The sequence below is a fragment of the Pholis gunnellus genome, assembly GCF_910591455.1.
Source record: "Pholis gunnellus genome assembly, chromosome: 23".
NCBI classification, from domain to species: Eukaryota; Metazoa; Chordata; class Actinopteri; order Perciformes; family Pholidae; genus Pholis; species Pholis gunnellus.
The window spans coordinates 3,885,846-3,905,276 of NC_136550.1; the positions used below are offsets into that span (position 1 = coordinate 3,885,846).

Consider the following 19,431-nt stretch of genomic DNA (forward strand, 5'->3'; position numbering starts at 1 on the left):
TCCATATCCTTAGAATAAAAACAGAAAAAGAAAAAGGGATCAATGAATGTACAATGTCTGCAGTTTTACCAAATTCAATACATTAAATTGAATTAACGTAATTATTCTTATACTGTAAATGTACCCCATTGCCTATAAATCCATATTAAATTCCATGGCAGCAGTAGATCACACCCAGCATACCTTTTTTTAAAGTACTCATGCACAGTCTAGTGTGTAGTCATTTGACTAAACACAACTTCATTTAAGAATGGGCAGCATGTGAGCACATAAACCATAATAATACCAGTTTAACAATTGGATTTTGACTCAGATCCCCTCTGCAAGACACAGCTGCAAGATTAGGTCACAATGCAGGACCTCTCTTAACTTAATATTGCACTTTCATGTATGGAATTAACAATGAATCACATCACCAAATAGCAAAAGTTCCTTTTTGCCAAGATTTTAACATTGTTTGTAAAGTGGAATGCACATAAAATAAGGATTTATGAAAGAAATAGACTAAATTCATCAAAAGTATGATACTATGATCATTATCTTGCACATATAGTTAAATACATATAAAAGTTGCTTTTACGTAACGATACTCAGTCCAGTGAATACGCATCGTTCATGAATAATCGGTGAATCGTAGTTGAGTTGTGGATTAGTTTAAAGCTCAACTCGCTCTCCCACTGTGGCTGAAGTTGAAGAACATTTGAGCCGAGGATACTTAGTCTTTGTGCTTACTTAAACGTGGATTAACAGGTATGATAAACGGTTTATGTAATACACCGTTTATACACAGGACGTCTAAGGTAATGTATAAAGAGACGTAAGGTACATATAAAAAAGCTAAGAATAGACTTTTTCCACACAGAAGAGTTTATTCTCCTCTCGTTTCCTTGTCTCTTTCTTTCCTCCCCTTGAACTACAACTTGCATAATTTGTTTTTCTTAAATACATATTGAGTTTCTTTTTACACGGGAGCAGAGTGGGAAAACACATGGCACATGTGCTCCCAGATGAAACTGTGCGGCACCGTACTCCAAACCCAGAGCAGAGCTGCTGAGAAGCAGGACATCACTCATCAGCTCTGTGGTTATATAAGTCAGGTCATAGTTTCCCCAAGTCTCACACACACACACACACACACACGCGCGCGCGCGCGCACACACACACACACACACACACGCACACACACACACTCTCTCATTGGTTTTGCCATTAGATGACCACACTGTATGTGCTTCTGAGCTGCATTTAGAGGGGAAAAAGACAACTATATTAGTGAAATAATCCTTTTCGTATTTATAATGAAGCAGTGATTATAGTTGCATTTAATCCTACTAAGCATTAGAATACTATTTAAACTATTGGCGCTCCAGATTTTCCAGCCAGCAAACTTTTTTTTCTGCGGAAAATAATCCAGTTTTTGGAGCATTTTGGCGTGAAACTCACTCGAAGTGTTATCCTTCGTCATAGTTGGCGGTTTGAGATGTCCCCGGGGCCCTAAATTAACCACCTTACATAATGATCCTCCAGCCCGGGCCTCTGTCATGCTGCGAACGAGCCAGACATTTGATCCGCCACTATATGAATTCAGTCCAAATCAACACAAACGGTACTTCACTGGATTTTAAAAAAAACGACTTATTCTAACATGTGCTCAAACTCTTCTGGGAACAAAATACGAGGTCAGTGGTTGGAAAAGCAACTCTCTGTCTCCTGTTGAAGTGATTCTGTTTCCTTATTACCTCCATGAACATCAGGAGTGCGGAAGGCATTCACACATGCTCCAACAGCTGTGCCGCCCCCGGCTGGATTTTAAAGGCTTTCGGGTGACGTAACACACCCTCTGGCGGCCGCAACCGGACGTCCGACATAAGCCGTGGCCGTCTGATTGCTGTCGTAGACGTGACTCATCATCTGCAGCAGTCGCTGATGCTTTTTGGTGATGATTTTGAGTGGAGCGCGATCACTCGCAATGTAGATATCAAATCAATTGTTAGCTACATGTATTTCCTCGCATAATCATAGCAACAATCATGGTTTTAGGGTATTTACATATTATTTGATGGAAAAGAATCTCTTAGATACTTATATTATTAACTATGTTCACTTTTCTCTCGCTGTCTATGTAGCTTTAGCGTAATCAAAACAGCAACATGTGTCAAAGTTTAACATTTAAAGTGATTTCAGAGTATTCATCCAAACTGGAAACTAATCAAATACAGTATTGCTTCACACCCCTGATGATTTAGAAGTGTACTGCGTGGTGTTGGTACTCGTTAAAGGGTAACGTAACAAACCTTAACTTCTCGCCTTGCTGCAGTGATGTGCAGGTGTACTTCAGGACCCAGTGACATCACTGATGGGTGTGTCTAAAAATGAAACAGGCTTGAAACCGTCCACCGGAGAGGACAACTATATATACTGTTGGGTTTGACCATTCGGTGCTTTCACAAAATATGTACACAATGAGATTTTTTGATACAAAATCATCAGTAATGTGGATATAATGAATAAGTAAGCGAAGGCAAATAATAGAACAGTTTGGTAAATTCAAAAATAAGACATCACTTTACCGTAATGCAGCTTTAAAACCAGGAAAAGACACCTTCGCCATATTACGATGTACAAAATCTAAGACAATATCGACTCTTGTATCACAATATCAATATAATATTTATATATTGCCCAGCCCTTCTACTAAGTCATTAGAATACATATTTTTGTTACATTTAAAAAGCTTAAAATTGGCAGCAGAGCTCACAACTTCGAAAGATCGAAATCTGCCTACAAGCACCCCTAGAGCTCACTAACTAGATTCTTTAAGTATATACCGACAATTTACCATTTTATGTTTTTTTTTCTGCAATTTTAATATGGACCCTTGGGAGACCAGCCTTTAGCTAAAAGAGATCCAAATAAACACAATGCAGGGAATGTCTTCAAAGTCTCAAGTGAACCGCTAAACGCCTCCTAATGCGCCATCAACAGCTTCTTCAGCCGCATTTCTCAAAACCACAAGTGAGCCCCGCGCTGTCATCGCTGGGCAAGCCGAGAGTCGCTCCGCATATTGTGAGCGTTGAGCTTCATCCTCTGCCCTGAACTCTCTGTGACCCGAAAACAACCTCAGACTGTTCAATGAGTCCCGGTGCCATAGGCTTCTGTGTGAGAAATAACTCCCGACACAGCGGGAGCCAGCGATGGAGCCGCCTGTACGCTACCGAACAACACGTCTGCCTCTCTGAGGTCATGGCAGGCCGAGCGGTCGATGACAAGTCTCCTCCTCTATTATATCTGCCGGTCCTCAAAGTGAAACGTGTGCTGTGTTGGTCTGTGAGGATTTGTTTCGGCGCAAACTCACGTCAGCGCTGGAACAAACAGACGAATACCTTCAGGTGTAAACACGTCTCTGTTTTTGTACTGCTGCCAATACAAATGTTAGCAAGAGGAACACATTGTGGGGCCCGTACTGTAACACCGTACAACAAACAAAAAACGTTGGACACACACAAGTGAGTCACATGACACAGAACAATCCGCCTGGAAACGCTTTTGTTTGTTTTGGGATTGGAATACGGGCCGCTGAGCCGCGGAGACGAGCCAACAGCTACACGTCGAGCAGGATGTGATGCATGTGTTTTCGCTGGCACTGCGTGCGATATTATAGTCAAACAAAACATGAAATAACACCGCAAACAGAGAGGATCAAGTCGCACCTGAGTCATCTGACATGATCAGTGTGTGTTGTGAGTGGGTTTTGCTTTTTGAATCACAGTTTATATCTCATTTGGGCTTTTGATTCCGCCCACTCGTCCATTATAATCAAGTCCAACACACTGGGTCATATCAAATACCAGCCTGTGCGAGGTGTAATTCACTATAGTGCCATTAGAAAGATGAGATTTGAGCTTAATCATAACTGAGCCTCGGGGACGGGAGCCATGGGAGGTTCAGGTAGCCCGGTCATGTAAATCAACCTGCAGGGCGGGGAAGAAGGATCCGGCACATCTTCAGCATCAGCACAAATCCAGCAGCGGGTGGTTCAAATGAATTCCAAGTTTGAACAATGTTATCGGCTCATTTACTGCTCAGTCACTCTCATGAGATCCTCTTTGCTCCCGGCTCAGGATTTTTAGGAATACTCAGCTCCAGAGTAATTACTTTTGAGTCTATTTTTGCCACTTAAAGGCCCTAAAACGAGCTATAAACACAGTTTGTCACGTTTTAAGTTGATATAGTTGGAAGATAGCTGCCTTTTCTACACATCCAGCAAATCCAGAGCAACATTTGCATTCATTTAGAGACGTGTTACTGGCCAACAGGCGAAGGCTCATCAAATATTCACTCTCCTTTTTCGCTCTGTTTTGGTCTCCACCAACCCCCCCGAGAGAGACATCTGCTTCTTTAGCGGCTAATTGTTCCGATGTGTTCACCAGATAGTCGATAACGTTCTCTGTCCGGCCGTTTGCTGCTGGGCAGGTAATGTACGGTGAGTTTTTAAAGAGCGGTTGGAGTAAAACAAAAAAAACGTAAAGCTTTAGAGGCCAGAAAACCAAAACAATTGACATTTCACTAAGTCCCGCCCCCATACACAGACTGGCCAATCAGAGCGTAGCACCGGCCAGCTCTGACCAGAGACCGACAGCTATCCGGTTCTGCTCTATAGACTCTGACGCAATCGTTTCTTTCAGTCATTTCCAAACATGTTAATCCACTCCGTCTGATTCTCGCCTCTCGTTTAGATTCAGAGCCTTAATCTCCTTCAGACTTCTTCACACGATCACTGCCAGTTCAAAACCGGTGGCCTCCGTGTTCCTGTTCCGCAACACCATCAGCAGCCTCGGCCTGAGGGTGACGATCACCTTCATCATCATCACCAGCTCCTCTTCACCCTCTCGTCCAGCGCGTCGCTCTGGCAAATAAAGACTCAAAAGATGAAAGATTTCAGGTTGATTCAATTACTTTGAAATATTTCACATTCTCTTTTTTTAACCATCGAGGCCTTTGATCCTCTGGATTTTCAGCTTTTTAGCGGCCCAATCAAATGTCCGTATCCTTGTCCGGTCCCCCCAAAAAAAAAGTCTTTGTCTCTATTGGTCCAGACCAACGGGGGCCTGGAGTTTTAAACTTTCTCATCCTCCGTGTCGGCTCCTCTTCAGCGTTTCTGTTGCCTTTGTCCTCCTTTTTTGCTGTTGTTGTTGCAAACAAGCTCTTTGTGAATAAAGTGGCTTTGATCTGCCTGCTGGCTCCTCGTCTCTTCCTCCTCTCTCGATGACTTCAACACAGACTGGATAATGTGCCGACGCTCCAGTTGGCCACTGGTGATCCTCGGAGGCTAAACCAGGCTCCTTTTAATCACTGCAGTTGACCCCGTGACCCCATCCGCCCTCACACACACACTCACCTCCACACACACACATACACACACTCTTGCCCTCCACAGCCGCCCTCCTGCAGGCAGCATTCCACCAGCGTTAATGCTGATTGAAGGAGAAGAAAATAAGAGTGAAAAAAAACAACCTTGATGCTAGTGATCTAAAGCCAGTCTGGCTTTCTTACCCAAAATGATGACTCTCACTCAATGCATATAACAGCTTGCACACGGCCAGGCAATGCAATGTTCTGCAGAAAGGACAGAAATAGATCTGAGGATCATTTTTCTGAAAGCGTGAGTAAAGAAATCTTCTCTTTAAAGGTAATACTAAATACCTTGAGCTTTGCCAAAAGGACACCTTCTTAAAGGTTTTTAAAAAGGAGCCGAATGCATTCAGAATGAGTAACAAAAGACAGACTAACGTTCTGAATGATTTTATTGGATGCTGTTCATTAGGGGGTCAGGCTTTTCCTCTCATCTCATCCCCATCTCATCCCCACACACCCTTCAGCTGCACGTCGCTGTCACTCCCCCGGCCCTCTGATGAAGACACACGACGGCAGCACGACGTTCGCTTTTCAGGCGCCGAGCCGACACACTTCATCCGGAGTGATCAGCGGTGTCCACGTTTATTAAGCGAGCCCACCCACCTACTCACGCCTCACGCCATCCTTTGATTATGTTGGTGCGATTACGCTCCTGAGCGCTACTGCAGAAACGTACTGTCAGGCGAGTCGCACCTTTTAGCTCAAACAGAAAGGATTTCAGATTTAAAAGGAAAGCTAAACTCTTTTTTTTTTGCATGAAAGAGGTAAACACAAAATGAATAAGTAGATCTATATCTGGACGAATCTGATCTTGTACATCATATTCTGATTAAATCTTTATTAAGTGTTGCTTTGCAGGATCAAGCTTGCTCACCTTGTAATTAAAGTGGAACCAGACACAGCCAATGAGAGGGAAGATGATCAGCGTGTTGCTAAAGGACACTTTGACTTGAGACATATTGTTCTGTTTTCTGAATGAACTCGTGACCTGGTGGTAATAAGATGAGGATGCTGTGTGCGCCACTGAAACCGGCAGAGACTACAGACTTCTCTCACTGTACCGCCTCAAATATCCAGGCAAAAATGAGCAAGTCAACGTAAACTGCATGCTCAAGATGTGGTACGACAGAAGAACAGTGTGTTGCAGCCGGAGGAATCCCGGCATATGGAAACTATTTGCTTTTTTTTCTCTGCACTCACAAAAACTACATGTTGATTCGTCTATAGGCCTGTATCTGTGATTATACCGTATGCTGACGATATTTGATCATCCGTGTCTAACTTACTTAAACTTCCTACACTACTGGTGTGAACGCCCACTTTTAGACAACAAAGTAAAACCTCCTTGTGCAGGACTGAAGTACAGCAGGTACTGTGTGTGTTCTTTGAGACCGGAAACAACAGGGTTTGTAGGAAATGTGATTTTCATTTGGAGAAATACAATCCACTCAACCACGATCTCTATTTACAGAGCGTATTCCGAGGTGTTGCAATTTTGCTCGACAATAACACCGATTTTTGCACCTTTGCGAATCGCGATTGTTCGTTACTCTGATTCATTTGCATCTGAGGTGTGCGAACATGCTCGGCTCCTGTTATTTTTTTATGTTTTTCTCTTTCCATGAATTGTCGTGTTTGCTCCTTTTTTTCCGTACCGTAAGATTGGAAAATGTACTGGAGCAAAAATAAGGCTTTTGCCAAGTTCTCATCCTCCACATTGTTCTCATGTTAATACCCCCTCGCCTCAGCCCCGGGGTCTGCAGAAATCTCCCTAACACAGACTCTCTCTCTCTCTCTCACACACACACACACACACACACACACACACACACACACACACACACACACACACACACACACACACACACACACACACACACACACACACACACACACACACACACACACACACACACACACACACACACACACACACACACACACTCACACACACACACTCTCCTATACACAAACTTGAATGCCTCCCTAACAAGTCTTGATGAAGGACAAGTGAATTTGTTTGATGCTGAAAATCAAAAGCACATCAGAAATAGCTTCTGCTGAACTGAGGAGGCTCTGCTGAGAGCTGATGTTTGTGAGAGAGGAAGCAGAGGGGGGGGGGGGGGGGGGGAGTAAAAAAAATGAGTAAAAGTTGCTGCGGAGAGAGGAAGCAGAGGGGGGGGGGGGGGGGGGGAGTAAAAAAAATGAGTAAAAGTTGCTGCGTTTCCTCGGGGATTATAGCAGTCTACTGTTACCGTCAATGTCGGCCTTTATAGCAGCTGGAATGTACGCATGTGTTTGTGTGTGTCTGGGATTTGAGGCAGCTGCAGAAAAAAAAAAGGGGGGGGGGCTGCAGTTTTGTTTTCCAGTAGGAAAAAAAGGGGGTGTGTCCCTACACATTGATTGGCCCAGTGGGCCGACTCCAGTGTATGTGACGTCACAACGTCGTGACCTACTTAAAGTGGCCGTGACGTCACCGCCGTCCCTTTGCGCTCGGTTTCTCTTCTTTTCCTCCCTCTCTTATGCAACTCCTTTCTCTTGGCCTCTTTTTGTCTTTCCAATCCCTACTTATGAATCTGTTTTGCATTCATCTTCTCCTTTTCTTTCCCGTTCTCCCATGGTACAGAGGCAAACACGGGAGAGTCAGAGTTAAATGGGTGTGAGAGAGGGAAGAGAGCAAAGAGGCAGAATCATCAACCGTCGCCAATAACCCAATTTCTACAGATTTATTGATGAATATTAATGTGTTGGAAGGCGGCGCTGGCCCTGACAAAAAGCGACAAAATGGGACGACATGCTTCCGCCATATGGACAGAAAGACTCAGTGGGACCAAAGAGAAGGAGCTACAGTGCTGATCCTGCTGTTTATCTACATGTAAAGGGAGGAATTCAAACAGGTGGCGCATTGCAAACTGAGGATAAACACAACCCTAGTATGTACTTTACATTTAAGTACAGTAACTAATATAATGTGGTGCATTGACTACATGTGTATCCATTAGAATTACATCATGATCAAATTGTGCTACATGGCTAAACTTATAGGCTCTTGTATGCAAAGTTCATATACTGGCTGGTTGAAGTGTGATTCTAGAACATTCCTCCAGGCCATGAGAATACGGAGGGGATGCCCACTACTCACATTTCCACCGATGTCTGTCCGCAACAATTCACTTCTAGAAGGAGATTTTGCTTTGAGCGAGACTTGGTTAGACTAAACAACAAATAGACCGGATCAGGCGAAAGGTTATTTCTCTGTAGGGTTCTTTCCATAAAGTGCACTGAAGGATTACATTACTGCAGCGTTCTCACTCAATACTGGAACAATTCGAAAGCTGTTGCCCCGATTAATCACTTAGACGCAAAAAAACTTGGAAGAGCAGAAAAATGCTGAAGCGACCCTTTAAAACTGGGCTCTAAGTTTTGAAAAAGGAAGACATTTCACTAAATTGTAGGGATGCCCATGCACATTTGGTCATGAAAAGAACTCGTGCGTGCAGCTGAGAACAACTACCTGCGTGTATTAAACAACAATTTGGACAAATTCCGCGTCGTAGGACTCGTTATCTGCAATTTGTGGGGCAATAATTAGTCGTGAAACGTAACTTTCTGTGAAAGCGGCGCAAATCGCTTTGGTGAAGCGAGCCTCAGGGTCTTCTAAATGCTGTCGGAACAGTAATTGTATTTCGGAACGCTATTTAATCAATAACGATCTCTTTTTCAAAGGGAGGCCAAGGAACCAAAAACAATTACAGGCAGACAGCCAGCATGCACGCGAACAATCAAGCCAATGGAACTTTTTAAATGCTAACTATTCCTTTAACTGCTTACATTTTGAATGCAGGATTTGCAGTTGTCATTCAGTATTTTCTCATGATGATGATATTGCCTCTCATACCACTGGAAGTTGTTATTATTTCAACAATTCCTCCTCTCATCCTCCACCTCTTCTTCTCTGTGTTCGGTGGAAACCCCTCTTCCTCACTCATTTATATTCACACCAGCACAATACTGTTCAAAACAAACACACACACACACACATTGTTACATTGTTACATTGTTACAGTCAGGCTCTTCTTTGTACGGCGAAATTAAGTGCAACCAAGTGCAGCCACAAACAGGAACAACCAAAGAAGAGGAACTTTTCTTTCATCACAAACATGCTGGCGTTAAGACAGAAGGCATGCACCACCGAGCGAAAAGAAAAAGAGGAAAAAGTAATTGAATATATTTAAATGAGCAACAGGGGTGGTTTTCTTCTTCTTCTGTAGCCAAAATTGGCCGAACAGCTGCCAGAATGTGGCGCCTTTGCTGGGACGATTAGACAATTATGTTGCAAATCGGCAGAAAATCAGTTTTGATAGCAGCTGAGTGACTGTTGCAAAAATGCCAAAAACACTTTAGATCTCAAATGTGTGGATTTGCTTCTTTTCATTTGTTGTTTTTTCACATTGTTATAAACTAAATACCTCGCGGGTTTTGGAAATTGTCAATGGCTGTTTTGGCATTTCTTAATAGAGTAAATAATAAATACATAAATTGAAAATACAAGGAGTTATCACTCATATAAATACTATTTATAGTCGGTTTGAACTTGAGAGAAAGACAGAGAAATACCTGGAATAAAAGCTTCTCCAATCCCCCCAAACAAAAGTTATTATAAGGACCGATACCTTTACCCTCCATGACTCTGTGTCAGCAGTCGGTGTATCAGTAATTACCAGAGATAAAGGAACGGGAATAAGGTGCAAATTGCTATTTTTGCATCTTTCACACTGGCATCCACACACACACACACACACACCTGTACAGTTTGGTTTGACTTTTCTCCATTCAACTCGTAGACTTCGTCAAATTACTTCTATGCGTCTCTTTCATCGTGTTTTTGCTTCACAATGCTTCTGCCCCCCCCCCCCTCCCCTCCCCTCCCTGCTTCTCGACCTCTGTGCAGCCCTATAGTGCTCTTCCCTTTCATCTCCCTCCTCCTCCTCCTCTCTCTTTCACACCCTTCTCATCCCTCGCTCTCTTCCTCCTCTCACTTCGTCTCGGCTGTGACCTCTTTTATCTCCCCCTCCTTCCTTCACCTCAGTCGGCGGCGCATCGTTGGCGTCGTCCGTTCGCTTTCAGTTTGACGTGTTTGGATGCAGGCTGAGCTCTAGAGTCACGAGAGCACACAGGCACCAGATTCACCCGTCTGCAGAGTGAATCATCACACCGAAGGGCTTCTGCACAACTTTAAAAACGCTGACCGTGTTACGTGGACAAGAACAAAGTGCACCACAAAATGAAACAAAGCAAAGTGTTGTGATGATGAAGTAGCCTTAGCTTGCAAAAGACAGTCACCTAGAGTCGAAAGCTATGATTAGCTTATGATTAAAGAGATAGTTTGACACATTCCCTTATTCGTTTTCTTGCAGGGAGTTGAATGAGAGGTTTGATGCCTGTGTGGTTAATATGGAGCTTCCTGCCAGCAGCCGGTTAGCTTAGCTTAGCACAAAGGGTTGAAACTGGGGGTTAACAGCGGGCCACGGTCTGTCCAATGGGTCACAAAATCCAACCAGTCTTAGCCGGCCAGAGTGACAAAAAGCTTCTTTGTTTTTAATGACACGGCTCACGCTGTATATTCATAAAAAGTCACCGTGTGTCAGTAGGTGACTCAGCCATAATTACAAACCTGCTCTCATAATGAACGTTTAGACATTAGCAAAGTTATTAGTCACACAGGTGTAGCCAATAACATCACTAATGGCTTTGGCTGCGGAGCCCGAATGCCCACAGAGGGGCTCAGCTGGCAAAAACCTAAATGGAATGCAGCCATGATTAATGTCATTAAAGCCGTGTCCGGCCACGGTGCAGGTTGGCACCTGCTGCTTAGTTGCAGAGTGATTTTGACCTGTACACACTGGTGTTAACTCCTTATGGAAACATAGATATATCACATCTAGTAGTTTAATAATAAAAGAGCCCATCTCAAAAAGGGATGGTTCACACATTCACGTAACGTTTGCTAAAGAGCAGATACTCCACCAGGGACACACGGATGATGCGTCTTGCTCTATAGGACGGTTAACTGCGCTGAGAGCTTTCAATGGATACACTTTGCTGGAATCGAACCGATGACCTCTCACTTTAATGGACACTCTTTCGCAACAACAAGGCTGTCGGGCTGCTAAAACGTGCTGAAAATATCCATTCCCTTCAACGCACGACCCTCCAAAAAGGGTCAAAAGGAGGTGTGTTTTCACTGCGTTTCGTCTGATAGTTAAATGGGTTTTATTTCTTTATTTTGAAGAAAAGAAAATCGAATACACGGTGGACAGACATGTTGTCACATTGCTCATTTCAGTGTTTGTATGTAGGCGTGCAGAACTTCCGTTTTAGATTTGTTTGACGGGCTTCTTGGAGAGCGTCGGTGTTTCAGGCCTGTGGCGGAATGCGACTCGACGATACAATCTGTTCCTCCGATGGATCGAAAACGTAGAGGCACATCCATGTCGTTTCTTGGAAGTTTCCTTGACAACCACCATTGCTTAGAAGAGGTCTACTTTTAACTGTTGCGCACACCGTTTCCACGTATCCTTCATCTCCCACCCCCAAGTGCACGCCACTAAATCCTTTCCGCTCGTCTCTCCATCTGTCAGCGACTCCCTCCATCTGTCTCCATCCCCCCTCTGCCTGTCTGCTGTTCCCCTTGTTAATCACAGTTCACCCTGAAGACTGCCGTTTATTGATTAGTTATCCCTTCTTTCCTGCCAGCTCTCTGTTCTTCCCCTCATTACCGAGAGCCACCAGGCCTCGGCAACGAGACGGGCTTCATGTATATTAATGAGGAAGCCGTGTATTGATTGCGGTTTGGTCATTTGTTATGAGACTGTGGACTAACAAGCCTGATTTGTAGATTAATTTTAATTTCCCCTTTCCTCGTGTAGACTGAGTTGAAACGTTGGGCTCCTTTAAATCACCTAAACTACAAACAAAAACAGATTTTATTACTTCTATCGCTGCACCTCTATTTTTAGGATTTGAAAACTGTGAAGACACTAGAGGCAAATACACTGCATGAGGTGAAAGGCAATTAAGATTAAGCTAATTATAACCTTGAGTGCCGCACTCCCTTTATTACCAGTCAAATCTGAACACACAGACATGATACACACATTTTTATAACCAGTGAGACTTACCCTTTAAACGGGGCGTCCTCGTCTCCGATGTCCATCGCGTGAAAAACGATACATTTTTAAAAAACTTCAAAATGTAAAACTTTTTACGTTTTCTTCAGTGTCAAAGTTATCCGATGATGGGCGTCTGTAAATGCATGTATACATTCAAAACATGAAGTGCTAGTAGCTGAATCGGCATACTTTTAATTGGCGCTAAATTGCCAAAATGTAAACAAAATCTAGGCAGCTAACAAGTGTTGCGGTCCACAGCTAATGAACTGACTCCACGATACTTCCTGTTTACACCTCCCAAAGCACTTATATTATAATCTCACTCTATTGCGCAACTCATAAAGCCCCACGTGCAAACGTCCCGCAGCCTCGCGCTGCACCTGAATGCACCACCCGTGTGGATTTTTCTACTAAAAAGCTCGGACAGGTTCCAACTTGGAAAACATGTTTATTCACTTTCACCAGTGCAGTTGAATGACAACAAAACAATATTTTAAAATCAACAGAAACAAAACAAACATGGAGTAGCCACTGCATTACAGAAGTCAGTTAGCAAACAAACTAAACTATTTTCAGAGCAAAGGAGATTTTGGTCTGTGCATTTTGGCGCGGTCGGAGGTTTTGTACATGCTCGTGCTGTTATCTGACGAGCAGAAGGGGAACGGAGATGCTTGCTGTGTTTTGTGTGGCCAGCTGTTAATGATACGCTGCCACCTGCTGGTTGGGAGGCAGCCGTACAGCAGCTGGATCAGGAATACATTTAAAATAGAGTACATCTTCAAGGCCGGACTGTAGTGTCTGGTATTTTTCTCTCAAGCCTGAGCTAAAATTTCGAACCGCTCTTGTCTCAATGTCAGCTACTACCTGGTGGTAAGTTGTTCAACATTTGACAAAGTCAACAACAACAACAAAAAAAACATTTTCTCTGTGAGTTTGTTTAAATTGGAGTGGCTTAGTTCAAACATAAAAATGTTATACAATGTTTAATTGATCCTCTATTGAACTTGCATTGTGTCTAAATGTAACAAATCAGAGTTTGCATTTAACCAAGAGCAGAAATATCGATGAAAAGTCAAATACAATATGTCAGAAAACAAAGTAAGAAACAAAATCGAATCACCAACTTAAAAGGAACGTTGGAAAATCCAGAAACAACTACTTGACATATTCTTGAAGTGTGTGTGTGAGGAAGCGATATATCTACAACACGCTGTATATACTGTAAATGTCCGGTCAATTCAGCAGATATGAGCACATAAACACTGTGTACGGGTCTGGTGTGGAGTCGCAATCATACACAGTTTGTGTGTATGTGTGTGTATGTGTGTGTGTGTGTGTGTGTGTGTGTGCCTGTGGGCTGCTTAGGAGTCGTCTCCGTTGGCGCTATCTCCGTCGTCCTCTCCTTCCTCGTGCTCCTCGTCGTCATCCTCTCTCCCTCTGCTCTTCATCTGCACAGCGGGGGAGAAACAACACTTTATTCATCTCGTGAGCTCTTCGCTCTCGCCCTGTTTTCCCTCCCTCCTCCTCCTCCTCCTCCTCCTCCTTCTCCTCACCTCGTCGTCATCCTCCAGCAGATCTCCCTCGTCGTCCGAGTCGATCATGCCCCGTTTCAGGCCGTCACATTTCTTGCTGGAGGTGGAGGAGTGGAGGGGGGACACCTCACCTGGTTCTGGTTTGCAGCCCTTCATATCTGGGTAAATTGGGGGAAAAAAATGTGATAAATAAGACCAGACGAAACATCCACATCTCTGTCTTTCACGCTGGTCTGAACTTTATTCTCACTCAGACATCGAGGCCCACCTGACTTCTTGCTGTGGTCCTTCTCCATGCGCTCCAGGCTCTCCAGCAGGTAGTCCACCTTGTGTTTGATCTGCGTGAGCTCTCTCTTGATGGTCTGCAGGTCGTCTGCCTTCACTGTGTGGGGAGAAGCAGCAGAGAAGTCATTACGGCGCTGACGCGGGCGGAGCGGCTTCGCGGGGAACGGATAAAGAGAAGCGCGGCACGTACTGGCGCGGGAGGTCCTTTGGCTGGCCTTGGAGGACGAGGAGAAGCTGGTTTTGGTTCGCCGGCTCCCTCCTCCGCTCACGCTGACCCTCGGGCGCTTCGAGGGGATGACGGCGCGGGACAGGGGGGGAGGGGGGGGAGGCACGCGGGACTGGTAGGAGTACATCCTGACATACAAAAAGAAAGTTGATTTTGTTTACAAAAAGCTATTTAACTTGAATTCAAACAGGGCATTACTGGACAAACCCTGAAGTTGGCCCAAAACTATAAATTAAGGGGCTAAAAATCCTGCACTTTGGACTAAAAGGGCTTCAGCAGCAACAGACAAACAGGAGCAATTATCCTTAAACAGCATACAGAACTTACCGATCATAGTAATCTCTCTGGAAGTCATATTCCAAATCAACAGATGGACTGTGGAGAGAGCAGAGAGACGGGGTGGAAACATGAACCACAGCACTTATCTTAGACGTGAAGTAATACGCTCTGACTTTGCGTATCGAAGCCTGTCAGGAATAACTGGAATTGCGCACACACACACACCTGTACATGTCTCCCGCGGAGCGCTTCACTGTCTTCGATCGGTGAGGTTTCGGCTCGCCTGCCAGGTTGATGTCTGCGGGAGCAAAAACACAAAGAGTCAAGGAGGAGGAGGAGCTACGAGGCGCCAGCAGTTTGGTAGAAAAGAGCCACGTTAGGAACCCAAGGTGTGAAAAATGTCAATTAACACGTTTTCAACGCTCCTTCCCTTCACCTGGTGGTGTTTTATTTTGAAGGACTAATGCAGGTTTTAACCCTTACCAGCTGGTATTTGCAAATAATAACTTATATAATAACGTACTTATAATTTGTTGTTGTGTCTGTAGTGATATGAGAGATGTTGATGTTGTTAAATATCACTTGTGTAACATAATAGGCCTTCCCTTCAGCAGCCATTTTGAAAAAGCACAGGTGTTACTGATCACACTAACGATGGCTCTGTTCCATTTCAAGTGATCCGGAGAGACTGACAGCGGGGCAGCGTGCACCAAACCAGGAGCCCTGAAATCAAAGCTGCTAAATGGAATCAAACCTGTGTTTGACCACAAGTCAAAAATGTCTGCTGTGAAGAAAAGGAAACATCATCCTTCCAGTGTTACTTTCAAATCCCTGGTTTTTGTAGCACTAGAGGGCAGCACAGCGGCTCAGCTGTTTGTGAAACAGGAAGAATAAAGGTTTGAATGTGAAGGTGAGACTGACTCTAAAGTGGGACAGATGAGACTCTTGAGAGTGAATCCGTGTTTGTCTGTTTGTACCCTGCCACAGATTCATGGCCTGTTTTTTTCTTTCTTGTGCATGCCGTGTCACGAGACACCGGCGGCGTAAACTCTTTCTAGAATAACTCTTCATGAGCAGGTTGGCATCACACGTCTGTATGTTTAGAGAGAAACATTTTGCTTCTACACAAATATTAGCAAGTCATTAAACCGCCACAGAAGAAGAACACCTAAATAAACTCCGTAGATCCCCAGCACTTTGTTTTCATAAAGGGAGTCCAGGACTGATTCTTTCTCGGCTTCAGGACTGGACTCCCTGACTTTGTACCCCCCCTCCTCCTCCTCCTCCTCCTCCTCCTCACCTAGCACCTGTCCCACGATCATGCGGCCGTCCTCGCTGACCACGGCGTTGCGGGCGTTCCTCTCGTTGGCGTACTGCACGAAGGCGTAGCCCTTGTGGACGGAGCAGCCCACGATCTTGCCGTACTTGGCGAAGATGGCCTCCACGTCGCCCTTGGTGACCAGCAGGGTGTTGAGGTTGCCGATGAAGACGCGGGAGTTGAGGGAGCGGGGGTCAGTCTTGTTGGTCACGTTACTGCTGGCCATCGGGCTGACCGGCAAGACAAGGGGGGCGGGGGAGGGGTGGGGGGAGAGGAGGTAAAAGGAAAAAGGTAGCTGATATGAGATTTTGCTTTCGTACTTTCTTGCACTAGAGCTGGTAGATTATCTCTGCACCGCGGTCAACGCGAGTGTTAAAGCTCTTTAATAACGGCGCTTTGAACACACCGCTTAAGACGAAACTTGCTTTAAGTGGGTGACAGACTGCAGCTGTTAAATATATATAAATGCCCATCACACATTTTGCGGAGCCAAAAGTCTTTAAACTGTAATTTAGTCATTAAATTCAAATTTACAGTCGTGTAAAATCGACAGCAATTCCTCACATTTTAGCTTGTGAACCACTTTAACGATGATTAACTGTCTATATCAAGTCAATTCATTGACCGATCATTTCAGCACTCATGATGCATTAAATGCTCTTTTACTGATGTGAATACATGGCAGCTGTTTTACATTAACAACAGGGTTACTTATATACATCTCACGCACACTATATAGACGTGCGTTTGCACGTTCCCAAAGGGAAGCGGGAGGCTCTACTCGTGGGTACCAGACAGTGTGATGAACGGGTCATGAAGAAGCCAGCACTCACTCCATCGTGTCTGTACTCAGGTCGATGGTCTGCCTGCCTGTCTGTAGGAAGAGAAGAGGGGTTGTCGAGGAACTATGAGAGACTGGGAGACATCTACTACACCTCAAAAACAAAAAAAAAGTGGGGTTTCTCTGGTTTCTTGGCAAACCCAAGAAGTGCTAAAAAGGGCTGGTAGATATTTATTTATTTTTTAAATGGAGGCAGCAATAAAAAGAGAACCTGTGGGATAAATGGTGGTTTGTTATGACAAAACAGGATGTATTTTTGAAACGGGCAACGTCCTTGTTCTACAGATTGTGTTGAACATAAACACTCTGCAGTAAAAGCACCACCTCTCTGAAGCTCATATTTGTAGAGCGCTTTAAAAAGAGATTGATTTTAATCCTGATTAAACACGGATGACGTGAGATTTGTACTATATTTATAGCTTTAAATCAACACAACCAGTATTTAATGTCATATACTACAGAGCTGCAGCCTTCCTCCGCTTGTTTACATGGACAGGCTTGTATGATGTTTATATATATATATATATATATATATATATATATATCTCAGTGTAAACACGATAAATAATAATAGTATCCTGATTACTCAACGTCCAGACTGTGGGGGAGCACAGAGGAGACTTTGTGTTTCCTCCAGAGCCAAAGTTTAATGACCCCTTGACTTCCTTTTACTGAGTTCTAGTGACGGTCTACTGGAGGAGAAACTAGACGCATGAATTCATCGATATCAATCATTATATTCATGGTCCGGGTCCTTCCTCCTGAAGAATTGACTTTGTTCAATAAAGCTGCGCCGACATGAAAGACGGCCATCGAACATCCTCGGGAATTTAAACGTTTCCTCACCGCGAGGTGTGTATTTTGTGTCGATGTGGGATGTTCTCTCCACGTCAGGACACAAACGCTGGCGTTACTCGCTGACCTTTTGTTTTTGTGTTGAGGGAAGCGAGGGAGGGAGACATTTATCGGGAGAATTTGGTGTTTATTTATAGCGACAGCCTAGGTGGACAACAAATACAGGAACGCCTTTAAATGTTGACGCTCATAGTGTTATTGACGATCTATACTGTTCACACGCAGCCAACTTATTTTGGCATCTCTCTCTCTGTGACGTTGTGTGATTTGGCAGCGACTGCAGATCATAATTGAGAGTTTTATGTTTATATTTGAAACAAAGCCACAGCTTGAACGCTTGATGACCTCAATAAACGGAATATAAGCATCACAGAGGTGGTGTTTATTGCAGCGCTATCATGTTGGAGTGCTTTCATTCTAAAAATGAAATATCTTGACTACTGCCTTCAAATGTGTGCAGTGGCTCCTGATGTTTAAGAGTCCATTCATTAGCACACGATATTTACATTTATGACGGCAATAACAACTGTTCCTCAGCCTCATCTGGGCTTCATTGTGTGAGCTGAGAGACTTCCACGGCTGTGGGAGGCGTTCACTGGAAATCTTTACTTTCATTTATGTGAATGTTTGTGCTTTGACTGTGAGAGACGCTGCGACTGCAGCGCCGAGACACGACAAGACGAGACGACAGGAAGCAGCTGGTAAACACGTGCATGGAGCTGTGTGCATGTGCTTTATAGCTTTAGGGGATTTAGAATAAAAAAGGAAATGACGAGTAGGAACGTGCTCCTAACTTCTAGGAAGGTGTTTTTAAAAAGCTCAGTGTCACTGATGATCGTGAGAAATGCAACCCCTAAAACTGATTATTTAAGATAAAAAGATCCTTAAATCAAATACAATCATTACAGGAGAGGTTAGTACTTCATGGTATTCAGTAGGCATGCTTATTTGAATGGGTTCAAACTTACTTTCGGTGATAATGGTGACATTATTGTTATTATCAAGAGCAGGTATCTGTTTTTCTGTGTGGGGGGGTAATAGACCAGATTTGACTCCATCAAATGACATGCACTCAAAAGACAAAAAAAAACACAATTACAAAGCAAAGGCAGCAGTTATTTTAGCCTTTGTCAGCGCCAGTACTTGGTCCTTAAGGCCTGGGTGGAAGGAGTCCAGGGAGTGTTATTCAGCTTTAGCTACGGGTCTCTCATAATCAACAGTATATGCATGGGGTTATCATCAAGTGGGAACATGTGGGAGAAGCTCATCTAAAAAGGGGGGGGGGGGGGGGCTCTAGTGTCAACACGGAGCAGCTGATCTTCTACTTTCACAGCACAAAAAAAAAAAAAAAAAAAAAAACACTACATGCTATTTGCTCTAGGAAATCCAAAAGGGGCGAAATGGGCGGAATCACAGAGGGGTGGAAATAAAAGTGGATTAAAAAAAAAAAAAAGAAGAAAAAAAAAAAAGATGCAAAAGTTGAGGTGAAAAATAAACAAAAAAAAGGT

The 19,431-nt window shown here is 43.9% G+C and overlaps 1 protein-coding gene across 1 annotated transcript; it reads right to left on the reverse strand.

Moving 5' to 3' along the window:
• Positions 1-13,022: 13,022 nt before the first annotated feature.
• Positions 13,023-18,991, reverse strand: LOC306714771 (heterogeneous nuclear ribonucleoprotein C; the record flags this gene model as incomplete). Its single annotated transcript, XM_079184901.1, is given in 10 exon segments — positions 13,023-14,035; positions 14,141-14,277; positions 14,388-14,501; positions 14,595-14,758; positions 14,958-15,005; positions 15,135-15,207; positions 16,210-16,457; positions 17,061-17,101; positions 18,892-18,954; positions 18,956-18,991. Coding segments are annotated over 10 exon segments (1,011 nt in total). The 3' UTR covers positions 13,023-13,948.
• Positions 18,992-19,431: the final 440 nt, after the last annotated feature.